The sequence below is a fragment of the Rana temporaria genome, chromosome 7 (genome assembly GCF_905171775.1).
Source record: "Rana temporaria chromosome 7, aRanTem1.1, whole genome shotgun sequence".
Taxonomy (NCBI): Eukaryota; Metazoa; Chordata; class Amphibia; order Anura; family Ranidae; genus Rana; species Rana temporaria.
The window spans coordinates 13,291,975-13,304,307 of NC_053495.1; the positions used below are offsets into that span (position 1 = coordinate 13,291,975).

General features: G+C 47.9%; 1 protein-coding gene across 2 annotated transcripts in view; it reads left to right on the plus strand.

Moving 5' to 3' along the window:
* The window catches only part of IMPDH2 (inosine monophosphate dehydrogenase 2), a 33,896-nt gene that overhangs the window by 9,424 nt on the left and 12,139 nt on the right, over nt 1-12,333 (plus strand). The window contains exons 7-10 of one of the 2 annotated variants that reach the window (XM_040358922.1): nt 1,024-1,223; nt 2,624-2,714; nt 5,523-5,618; nt 8,438-8,509. In XM_040358922.1, the coding sequence (XP_040214856.1) occupies nt 1,024-1,223; nt 2,624-2,714; nt 5,523-5,618; nt 8,438-8,509 (459 nt within the window). The remainder of the gene's footprint in view (nt 1-1,023; nt 1,224-2,623; nt 2,715-5,522; nt 5,619-8,437; nt 8,510-12,333) is intronic. The other variant, XM_040358923.1, reaches the window with a different exon arrangement.

Genomic DNA, 12,333 nt, shown 5'->3' on the forward strand with positions numbered 1-12,333 from the left:
GGGGGGCGCTGATGGAAAGCGGACTGTGGTGTAAAAGGGGGTGGGGGGCACTGATGTCAAGGGTTGGTAGAGGACACTAAGAAAAAGGGGGGACTGTGATGCAAAGGAGGGGACACAGGACACTGATTGAAAGGGGGGGACACTAATGGACAGGGGGGACTGTGGTGTAAAAGGGGGGCACACTGTTGTAAAGGGTGAGGAGAGGGTCCATAGGACACTGATGGAAAGGGGGGACTGTGATGCAAAGGGGGGGGGGGACGCTGATGGAAAAAGCGGACTGTGGTGTAAATGGGGGTGGGGGGCACTGATGTCAAGGGTGGGTAGAGGACACTGAGGAAAAGGGGGGACTGTGATGAAAAGGACGGGAGATGGGACACAGGACACTGATTGATGGAAAGTGGGGGACACTGATGGACAGGGGGCTGTGATGCAAGGGGGGGCAGAGGACACTGATGAAAAGGGGGGGACACTGATGTGAAGGGGGGGGGCTGTGTGAGACACTGATGTAAAGGGTGGGGACAAAGGACACTGATGGACAGGGGGGACTGTGGTGTAAAAGGGGGGCACACTGTTGTAAAGGGTGGGGAGAGGGGACAGAGGACACTGAGGAAAAGGGGGGGGGCAGAGGACACTGATGAAAAGGGGGGGGGGGCACACTGATGTGAAGGGGGGGGGGGCTGTGTGAGACCCTGATGTAAAGGGTGGGTAGAGGGGTCAGTGGGAATGTAATGAGAAGAAGGGACTGTGAGTTCATTGATGTATGGGGGGGGGGGGGGGTTTATTGACTGGTGTGACGAGGGGACTGAAGACACTGATGTAAAAAAAAGGGGGGGGGGCGGCCAATCGCTGTGGTCGCATGATCATAAATCCCGGCATCTGAAACTTCCCAAAGGGCCGGGAGACGCCCGTTAAGCTGATTGGTCCCTGCTTTGTGTGTTTTTAGCAACGGATCATCTGACATTTTTGTAAATCTATTTAGTGCCAGGGTTGGTTTTCACAAGCTTGTCTTTTTTTTCATTCCAGGCAAACTACCGATCGTTAATCAGGACGATGAGTTGGTGGCGATCATCGCACGCACAGATTTGAAGAAGAATCGGGATTATCCGCTGGCATCAAAGGACTCCAAGAAACAGCTGCTGTGCGGCGCCGCCATCGGAACGCACGAGGACGACAAATACCGTCTCGATCTCCTGGTGCAGGCTGGAGTGGATGCCGTGGTGCTGGTTAGTAACTGTAATGCCGCGTACACACGGTCGTTTTTTGTGATGGAAAAAAAAACGTAGTTTTAAAAGACGACGTTGCCTACACACCATCGTTTTTTTCAAAATGCTCTAGCAAAGCGCGGTTACGTTCAGCACGTACGGCGGCACTCTGTTCCATTCAAGCTCGCTTCATAACTTGCTTCTGAGCATGCGCGGGTTTAAAAACGTAATTTTAAACGTAGTTTTAGGTACACAAACCGCCTTCAGTGTGAAAGGGGTCCAACTACTTGCCCTACTGGCCACTTTTTTTTACCCCCTTCCTGCCCAGGCCAATTTTCAGTGCCGTGGCATTTTGAATGACGATTGTGCGCTCATGCACAGAAATAGAGCTTTCTTTTGGTGGTATTTAATCAACATTGAGTCTTTTTTTGCTAAACAAATGAAAAAAATTGAAGAAAATATAAATTGGTTATAAAATTTTGCAAACAGGTAATTTTTCTCCTTCCCTGTTAAGGCGGCACTGGTGGGCGGCCCTGTTGAGGCGGCACTGGTGGGCGGCCCTGTTGAGGCGGCACTGGTGAGCGGCCCTGTTGAGGCGGCACTGGTGGGTGGCCCTGGTGAGGCGGCACTGGTGGGTGACCCTGATGAGGCAGCAATGTTAGGACTACGCTGTATTTAATCACTAATGGGTCTTTTTTTTTTGCTGCACAAATGGAAAAAAAAAATTGAAGAAAATAAAAATTGGTTCTAAAATTTTGGTAATTTTTCTCCTTCACTTATGAGGCGGCACTGGTGGGTGGCCCTGGTGAGGCGGCACTGGTGGGTGGCCCTGGTGAGGCGGCACTGGTGGGTGGCCGTGGTGAGGCGGCACTGGTGGGTGGCACTGGTGGGTGGCCGTGGTGAGGCGGCACTGGTGAGGCGGCACTGGTGGGTGACCCTGGTGAGGTGGCACTGGTGGGTGACCCTGGTGAGGTGGCACTGGTGGGTGACCCTGGTGAGGCGGCACTGGTGGGTGACCCTGGTGAGGCGGCACTGGTGGGTGACACTGGTGGGTGACCCTGATGAGGCGGCAATGTTAGGACTATGCTGTGTAGATGTCCCTTTAACACAAGCCGGTTATTCACTCTCCTCATGCTGGCTTGCGTTTACATTGTGATCATCTGTCATTGGACACAGCTGATCACATGGTAAAGGACCGTTGTGATTGGCGCTTTACCCCGATTTGTGATCAGTTGTGTCCGAAGGACTCGGCAATAACCGAGCGCGTCGCAGGGGGCCCGCGATCACGTGAGGATGTCTATGTACGCCCTCCCAGCAAAGTAAGCTGTCTTTTGGCTATAGGGCGGGTGGGAGGAGCTAAAGACACACATTTAGTAATTTGTATTGCGTTATAGATGACCGTATTTCTCTCCCTTCTATAGGACTCGTCGCAAGGAAATTCCATCTTCCAGATAAATATGATCCAATACATTAAGGAGAAATACACAGATGTTCAGGTCGTCGCTGGAAATGGTAAATATTTCCCCTCCTTCTGTTCTGCATATAGATCCGTGTTTAGCGCAGTTGCTAAAAACTTTTAAGAAATGACAGCCGCGGGTCGCGTTTCCTCCTAGAATCACAAGACTAGAAAGAGAGGATATGCCGGGCGCACCTTGCCGAATCCACGTCATTTTAGGTGGAAGTTTTCGCTATTTTAAAGATGGAGCCTCTTCCAGCTTCTGTAGTTCACACCGGTGCGATTTGTCATGCGATTTGACCTGCGCATGAAAAGTTGCTCCCTATTGACAATGGAACTGTTCAAATCTGTGCGACGGCAACTTTGCGGTGCCGCGCTGATTTGACAAAAGTATAGACAGTGCATGAAGTCGCACAGATGTCAGCCGAGTCGCACTGACATGCAGGCTTTGAAGTTGTGCGATTTTTTAAATGAAGCCGCATTCATCGCGAACCTAGACTTATCGTGGAAGTCGGGATGGCAGTTCGCTGGCAGGCGTGTATGCGAGTGTCTAATTTCGGGAGTCTTAAAATTCTGGCGTTTTTCAGTCCTGTACACTAAGGCAGGATTCCACGCTGGCCTTTCCGAGCAGCGAGGGGAGGCGCGTCCGATCACCTATAAATATCCGGCAACATGACCCCGAGAATGTGCTGCTGAGTGGCTTTGACGGTCGGGGACAAGTGTATGACCTGGCAATGGAGGAAGGTGGGGGTGACTAAGAACTATTTTTATCGCCTGACACTATAATGCTTTCCATTTTAAGTCACACGTGGAGGAAAGTAAACACAGCGCAGTACGAAGCGGAGCAAAGGGGACCGCTACTTATAGCGACCAATCAGTCACATATTTTCGGTGATTGCCAGTGACTGAGTGCGTTTATTTATTTTTTTATTTTATTTATTTTTTTCGTCTGCAGTTTTCTTGGCCTTTATTGAACTGATTTTTGTTTGTTTATTTTTTTGGAAAAAATATCCTGTACCTTTTTAACATAACCTATTTCTAAATGCAGGGATATCCCCTGTTGCCCCTTTCCTTGCGGTTATCTGTCCCTGTATTAAAGCTAAATTCCAGGAATTCAGGCACTTTGTAAAAAGTGAAGGCACACTATGGGTTAAGTCCAAGGAGGTGTATGGCATCTCCTGAACATATCGCTCTATTAGATAGAGAGCTAGATAGAGAGCTAGAGAGAGAGAGAGAGAGCTAGAGAGAGAGAGCTAGAGAGAGAGAGCTAGAGAGAGAGAGAGCTGGAGAGAGAGAGAGAGCGCGACAGAGAGAGAGAGAGAGCGCGACAGAGAGAGAGAGAGAGCGCGACAGAGAGAGAGAGAGAGCGCGACAGAGAGAGAGAGAGAGCGCGACAGAGAGAGAGAGAGCGCGACAGAGAGAGAGAGAGCGCGACAGAGAGAGAGAGAGAGAGCGCGACAGAGAGAGAGAGAGAGAGCGCGACAGAGAGAGAGAGAGAGAGCGACAGAGAGAGAGAGAGAGCGACAGAGAGAGAGAGAGCGCGACAGAGAGAGAGAGAGCGCGACAGAGAGAGAGAGAGCGCGACAGAGAGAGAGCGCGACAGAGAGAGAGAGAGAGCGCGACAGAGAGAGAGAGAGAGCGCGACAGAGAGAGAGAGCGCGACAGAGAGAGAGAGAGAGCGCGACAGAGATAGACATTGATAGAGATATATAGATATTGATAGAGATATATAGATATTGATAGAGATATATAGATATTGATAGAGATATATAGATATTGATAGAGATATATAGATATTGATAGAGATATATAGATATTGATAGAGATATATAGATATTGATAGAGATATATAGATATTGATAGAGATATATAGATATTGATAGAGATATTGATAGAGATATTGAGATAGAGATATAGATTATATCTATATCCTCTAGCTTTGGCTCTGCTGGAGCATTTACTGATACTCAGGACTAGGAGAGAGAGGTACACAGAGCAACTATGCCCACCCTTCCCCTCTGCTGCCCATTCAGAGAAGCCTTTGTAATTTTTTGAATGAGGACAGGGCTGGACTGGTGAGTGTCCATTTTTAAAGCAGAGTTCCACCTAGAAATTGAACTTCTGCGGATCAGATTCCTTCCCCCCCCCCCTCCAGTGCCATGTTTGCCACCTTTCTTGGGGGGGGGGGGGGGGATACCTGTCAAATCCAGGTATCTGATTCCGCTTCTGTGGAAAGATCGCTGCAATCTTGTGCGGTGAACTACGCAATGTCTGGCCCCCCCCAGATGTTTTGGGACTAAATTTACCATGATGAGCCACTACACTGCAGAGTGCATGAGCATCATAGAAAATGTAGTTCCAAAACATCTGGGGTGCCAAGGCTCGCCATCGCTGTTCTAGGGGGTGCGTGCAAACTGTGTGGGGGAGGTGCTTTAACTGGGAAGACGGGAGATTCGTGTTCCTGCTTGGCAGAAACACAAGATCTGTCTTCCCTACTAACAGAATGGGGATCTGCCTTGTTTACATAGGCAGACCACTGTTCTGCCTCTGTCGGAAACGATCAGCGGGGCCCGGGCGGAGGAGGACATCGGGCCTGCCGGACACGCTGATTGGACACAGAGGGACCGCAGTGGCACGCGTGTGCGCCGCAGACACGGAAGTGCAGAATTGCATACCTGTACAGGATTCTGCACAGAGGAGCTTCCATCCCATAGTAAATGTACATGGGGTGGTTGCCAGGAGGTTATTGTGTATGGGGGGGGCGCTATAGATGGTTATCTTCCTGGGCGAATGATGTTCGGTTTGTTCTCTGTAGAGTAATGCATGATATACAAATCTTATAAGCTGTTTCCTCCTCTTTGCAGTTGTGACGGCAGCCCAGGCGAAAAATCTGATCGATGCCGGAGCGGACGCTCTGAGAGTCGGGATGGGAAGCGGCTCCATCTGTATTACACAAGAAGGTAATTTAGCCGCTGGACCATGACAGTACTGCGCCTTCCGTCTTCAGGGAATCTCATCAGATTACATGGCCTGTGAAAGCGTTCTTAGATCCTACAATAAAAGGAGAAAAGTGGCTTCTGCTCTACAGAGCCGACAGTCTAAAGTTCCAGACACTCTGCAGTCCAAATAAAAAATTAAAATCCTGGAAATGCACTCGGGGAGCAGAAGCCAGACCGGCCCGGGGCTTCAGATTTGAACCCGGGCATTACCATTCTTTAGTCAGTCCTTTAATAAACAATACAAAGTTCAGATCATAATCTACAAAAGGGTTATACGTAATCTTTTAGAAAACTTCAACCCCCATAGTGACCTCGGGCCCCCCCCCCCATTGCAGTTGAAGTGGAGTGTGGAAGGTATGGACTCCCTTTTGGGTTTTTACTGCAGTCTCAGTCTCTTTCAGGGAGATTTTCCCTTTCTTTCTGTTCTGAGAACATTTTACAAGACGGAGGGGGGGGGGGGGGGGGCACAATTTATTTTATTTATTTGTTTGTGTGTTGCTGACTCTATTTCACTTCCTATCTGATGAAGCCTTTGTCAGCCGGAAAGGAAGCGGGGGGGGGGGGGGGGGTAATTCTGATGGTGCCTGGGATAGCAGTAAAAACCAAAAAGGGGGTCTAATCCTCTCCCACTCTTTCCAAAACCATTATGTGAATTTTATACCAGAAATATTTGAGCGCCACAAATGGAAATGTACGAAGTTGTAGCATTAAAAGGTCTGGAAAATGTCCAACGCATTTCAGAGGTCAGTGAGCCTTCATCAGTCCTGCCAGTAAAGACCATTGGGTAGATTCACGTACAATTGCCTAACTTTAGGGCGGCCTAGCCTAGTCTTTTTAGGCTACACCGCCGTAAATTAGTTAGGCTATTATTGATTCTCAAACCACTTACCTTAAAATTTTCGGCGGCGTAGCCTAAAACGAGCGGGCGTAAGCGCGCCTAATTCAAATGACTTGGAGGGGGGCGTGTTGTATGGAAATGAGGCTTGACCTCACGTTTTCTGACGTTTTTTGACACTGCGCATGCACCGGGCGACTACATTTCCCAGTGCGCATTGCGGCTAAGTAGGCCGTACGAGCCTATTGATTTTGACGCGTACGTAAACTACGTAAATCCCGATTTGCGGACGACTTGCGCAAACGACGTAAAAAATTCGAACCTCGCGGCGGGAACGGCGGCCATACTTAACATTGTTATTCCACCTCATAGGTGGAATAACCTTAGGCGGCCTATCGTGTACGGAAACTACGTTAATCGACTGCGGCGGGCTCGCTTTCGTTCGGGAATCGTCGTAAATGCTCATTTACATCTACGCCGGCCGCAATGGAAGCGCCACCTAGCGGTAAGCCAAAACATTGCAATCTAAGCTTGCGCTGTCCTATCTTAGATATGTTTAAGTGTATCTCTGTTAGAGAATACACTTAAACATAGGTCGGCTTAGATTCAGAGTTAGGTCGGCTTATCTGTAGATAAGCCGGCCTAACTCTTTGTGAATCTACCTACATATGTTCTGCTAGTTATTTGTATAGCTTTGTTTATACAGAAATGAACTCTAGCATATTGTATCCTCTCCTCCTCTCTGGTATTGCTGGTAGCCCCCGATAGAGGCTCTCCCTTTCTAGAAGTGCATCGGGCTCTGTATTTCCCCCCCCCAAAAAAATATACAGTTGAACCTCGGATTACAGGCATAATCCGTTCCAGGAGAATGCTCATAATCCAAAGTATTTGCATATCAAAGCGAGTTTTCCCATTGAAGTCAATGGAAATGAAAATAATTAGTTCTGCATTGATTTCAATGGGATGCAATACCGAATGCGGCCAGAGGTGGGAGGGCGCCAGAGAGTGCCGAAAAGGCCCGACAACACTTCGGCTCAGCTCCTGCACCCCGTACCTCAGACCAAATGAGGTACTGCAGGCCAATGTTAGGCTTTTCACGGCTCCTGTGCCCCCGTACCTCAGGCCAAATGAGGTACTGCAGGCCAATGTTAGGCTTTTCACGGCTCCTGCGCCCCCCCGTACCTCAGGCCAAATGAGGTACTGCAGGCCAATGTTCGGCTTTTCACGGCTCCTGCGCCCCCATACCTCAGGCCAAATGAGGTACTGCAGGCCAATGTTAGGCTTTTCACGGCTCCTGCGCCCCCCCGTACCTCAGGCCAAATGAGGTACTGCAGGCCAATGTTGGGCTTTTCACGGCTCCTGCGCCCCCCGTACCTCAGGCCAAATGAGGTACTGCAGAACAATGTTTGGCTTTTCATTGGTCCTGCGCCCCGGTACCTCAGGCCAAATGAGGTACTGCAGGCCAATGTTGGGCTTTTCATGACTCCTGCGCCCCCGTACCTCAGACCAAATGAGGTACTGCAGGCCTATTTAGCTTGAATTCTGCTCGTCTTGCGAGTCAAAACTCGCAAACTGAGTCAGAATTTAAAAAAAAAGTTTCTCGCAAATCAAAATGCTCTCAAACCAAGTTACTCTTAAACCGAGGTCCCACTGTATATATAATTCTACAACTTGCTTCCTCTTTAACACCCTGGCTGTTATGCCTAATAATGGTTTGCCTAGAGACCATTATCCCTCCACACTCCTTGATTATTACCTTTGTTTAGTGGCCCCCATTGTTTCAGACTGTTGCAGTTAAGCCAATGAAAGTTACTCTTGATGTTTCTTCCCCTTGTGTTGTGTATAGACAAACTATTTTGTGATATTGGGAATGTCCAGGCCTGGACTTCATTTGTAGACACTGCTACTGAACAGATCTTATCTTTTTGTTTTGTTTTCTGTTTAGCTGCGCCAACGATCCCGCCAGACCTAAAGTCTCACAGCCCCAAATGCCCCACTACTGTGACAGGCACTTATAGTAAGTCCGTGGTTTGTCTGGCCTGAGCCCCTAGATGGCGCCCTGCTTGACTGACTGGTAGTTGTAGACGCACTTGGGGTTTTGTGGCTTTGGGAAACTGGTTGATCAGTTTGATGGGGGAGGCCAGTTGAAAAGCAGGGTTCCCCAGTTTTTATTCCTGCCCGATGCATCGCTGCTAGGAAGGGACAGGACTGCATGTTGCACCGCCATTTTCACTTTCCATGGGGCAGAACCCTTATTGCTTCTATAGGGCTGTACTTGCTGTTTTTTACTCGCTATACATCCATAGAGCCAATTTCTTGGTAAAGGGGAACACATTGGTGTCATTGCAGGGAAAAATAAGTATTTTATTTTTGATCAGCGATTCAACGGATTGAATCACTCGCATGCTTTTTGGATCTTTTGAGGCCTTCAGTGTAAAGTAAACCTTTCACTAGATGCAAGGTCCACCGTTTACCTTTGCCCCCCTTCTACCCTTTCCCCCCTTTGCTCCAACGCAGGGGTCTCAAACTGGCTGCCCTCCAGCTGTTGCAGAACTACAAAACCCATCATGCCTCTGCCTATGGGAGTCATGCTTGTAACTGTCAGCCTTGCAAAGCCTCATGGGAATTGTAGTTCTGCAACAACTGGAGGGCCACCAGTTTGAGACCCCCTGCTGCAAATAAAGGTAGGAAGAAAGAAAATACATTGTGCTCCCCTGTCCTCTGGCTTCCTTGATGCAGGGGGTGACATCGTCCTCCTTCAGGCCGGAATCACACTAGTGCGGTGCGAATTTCAGCTCTCTTATCTCTGCAGAGAAATAAGAGAAGTGTTCAGCAGATTAGAAATGTTTTAGATGCGAATTTGGAGACCTGGGAGAAGTAACGGGTGAGAGGAGAGTGGGGGAGAAGTGTATTGAGCTGAATGAGAGAAATTCCTGAAGAGAACTGAACACATCTGCGAATCAGCTGCGTACCCATAGAAGATAATGGGCTTGAATTCGCACCTGAGCCGCACCGCAATGCCTAAAAGACGCACACGGTTTTACTGCAATGTGCAGTGCGAATGCATCGCACATATGTGAACCAGCCTCATTGAAAACAATGTATTTAGAAATGTTCTGCGTATTGGATGTGGTTTAAGCCGCACTCAATTCGCATAGGTGTGAACCTGGCCTCAATGAGGTCCAGTGGAATGAGTGCATTGGAGTAGTCATTATTCAGCCCAGCTGCAGCAGCAATTTGAGGGAGTTCTCCTTTCTAATGGCTGGAGGGGCATTTTGATGGGGGGGGGGGGGGGGATTGTCCTTCACCAAATTTGCCCCTACTTTAGATATAAGTGGATCCTATGAGCAGCCTGGGAATCTTGATGGGTACCCAACTCTATTGAGAAAGGTAAAAAAAAAAATTAACTGATTCAAATAAAGTTCCTATTCATTTCCAAAGTTCTTTATTGCTTGAAAACACCCTTTGGCTTATTTATTGAAGCAGTAGGAAAAGTTCAGTTGCCCCTAACAGCTGATCAGAGCGTTTGTGTGCTTTACCGGCTCTTCATCTGCCTATATCTTAGTTACATATGCAGAGCTGTAGTTGCCCAAAAAGTGCTAAAAAAGAGCAGGGGGGGGCAAAATCATCATAAAGGCTTGGGCCCTTTTCACACAGGGGCGTCGTCGGCGGTAAAGATCCTCTATTTTTAGCGCCGCATTACAGTAAATTTCACGTCGCTATTCGGCTGCTAGGGGCCGAGACAGGGTTAAAACCACCTCTGCAGAGGCGCTTTGCCGGCGGTATAGCCGCGGTGCCCCATTCGTTTCAATGGGCAGAAGCGGTATACACAACGCTCCAAAGATGCTGCTAGCAGGACTTTTTTATTTTTATTTTTTTTTAACCCTCCTGCTTGCGCACTGCTCCAGTGTGGAGGCCCTCTTGGCTTTCACACTGGAGAGACAGCGGCGGCTGTTTCAAGTCGGTTTGCAGGAGCTATTTTTAGCGTGATTGCGCCTGCAATGTGACCCAGTGTGAAAGGGGTCTAATGAAGCTGTGCAAAATAAGCAACCCACAACAACTAGATTTTGGAGATTTGGGTGGGATTTGATTGTTGGGGGGGTCGCAGTGCACTTTGCAACGTCTCACGTTCCCTCTTCAGAAGTTTGGCATTTCGAACCCTGCTTTTTGGGGCATGTTTGCATCCCTAATCCCCCAACACTCAGACTAGACACGACGTCTGTGTGTACAGGTTGCCCCTCCATAGCCTCTGCCAGTGAGATGGGAGGAGCTGGTCTCTATATAGCATGGGTCTTCAAACTATGGCCCTCCAGTTGTTCAGGAACTACAATTCCCATCATGTCTGTGAATGTCAGTGTGTTACAATGCCTCATGGGATGTGTAGTTCTACAACAGCTGGAGGGCCGTAGTTTGAGGATCCCTGCTATATAGTAAATGTCACTGAATTCTGAGCATGGCAGCCGTGTTACTGCAGCTTGTGCAGCCTTTTAATCGTATGTTGCAGGACATAGAAACTTAAGACTTGTATGATTGGGTTATGCATCTACCTTCAGGTGATTCAACACTGGCAAACAATGCTGTAAGGACAGTCCTAGCATATAACCCCTTCCCCCCCTACAGCATACCTCCCTTGGGTTTTTTGCTAGTGTATTTAGATGTACGGACATCTTCTCCTGCGAGAACCTACCCCTTTTTTCTTTTATTTTGTAACCATTTCAAAAATGATTCTCCTATCAAGTCTGTAGCTGCTCATAGCCACTGCAGCTTCTATTTTTAGTAGCTTTTCGGATTCATTGAATTCTTGGCTGCACCTTTTGGGGGGGGACCGTGTCCCTTAAAAAGATAGAATCGGAGTGTAGCCTCTACATAGATATAAGTATGATATTTTATTATAAGTTGTAGTACCAGCATCCTGTAGATTTAGATATAAGGGTATCGGGGTTTTTGGTCCCCAAACCAAAAGGCAGGGGCAATAGGACTATTACGGTACAAGTAAATAAGTAGTCAAATGTAGGAACACAAATATGTAAATGAAACTAAATAGGGTTTTTATTAAAGCGGGGGTCGCATACAGCGCGTCACGAGTTGCCGAAAGAAGCCGGACTGCGAGTCGGCTCTATACGGCGCCTGCGCACCGACGTTCGGCTTCTTTCGGCAACTCGTGGCGCACAGTATGCAATGGTCGGAAGCCTGTCAATCAATTAGGAAGGCCCAGTCCCGCAGAAGACCTACCCGGAAGCGGCGGTGAAAATACGGTGTGTACGGAGATAAAATAAAAACAGCCGATTGTCATTCTGACAACTCGGCTGAATGTAATGTTAAACATTTTTTTTTTTTTGGGTGAACCCCCGCTTCAATACAAAATCGATAAAACAGTCATGTACAGTTTAAAAACATAGTGACAAACCATACATATCACCAGTATAATGGTCCCCAAAGGGGGAAAATCACAGTGGGATTAAGGGTCACAAGGAGCATCTCAATTAGTTTTGCGGTCTAATGCCGCTTCGTCGGGAGAATCCTCTGAAATTTAATTGACAATTGATCAATAACTATACATTTAACAAGATAACGGTACAATCATACATAACAATATATGCTTGGGGATGGGCCAAAGCTGCTTACCTAAAGAAACCCGCTGGTAACTATACATAAAGTATAGTTGATTGTCAATTACATTTCAGACATTCTCCTGACGAAGCGGCATTGGACCACAAAACTAGTTGAGATGCTCCTTGTGACCCTTAATCCCACTGTGATTTTCCCCCTTTGGGAACCATTATACTGGTGATATGTATGGTTTGTCACTATGTTTTTAAATTGTACATGACTTTGTGTGTT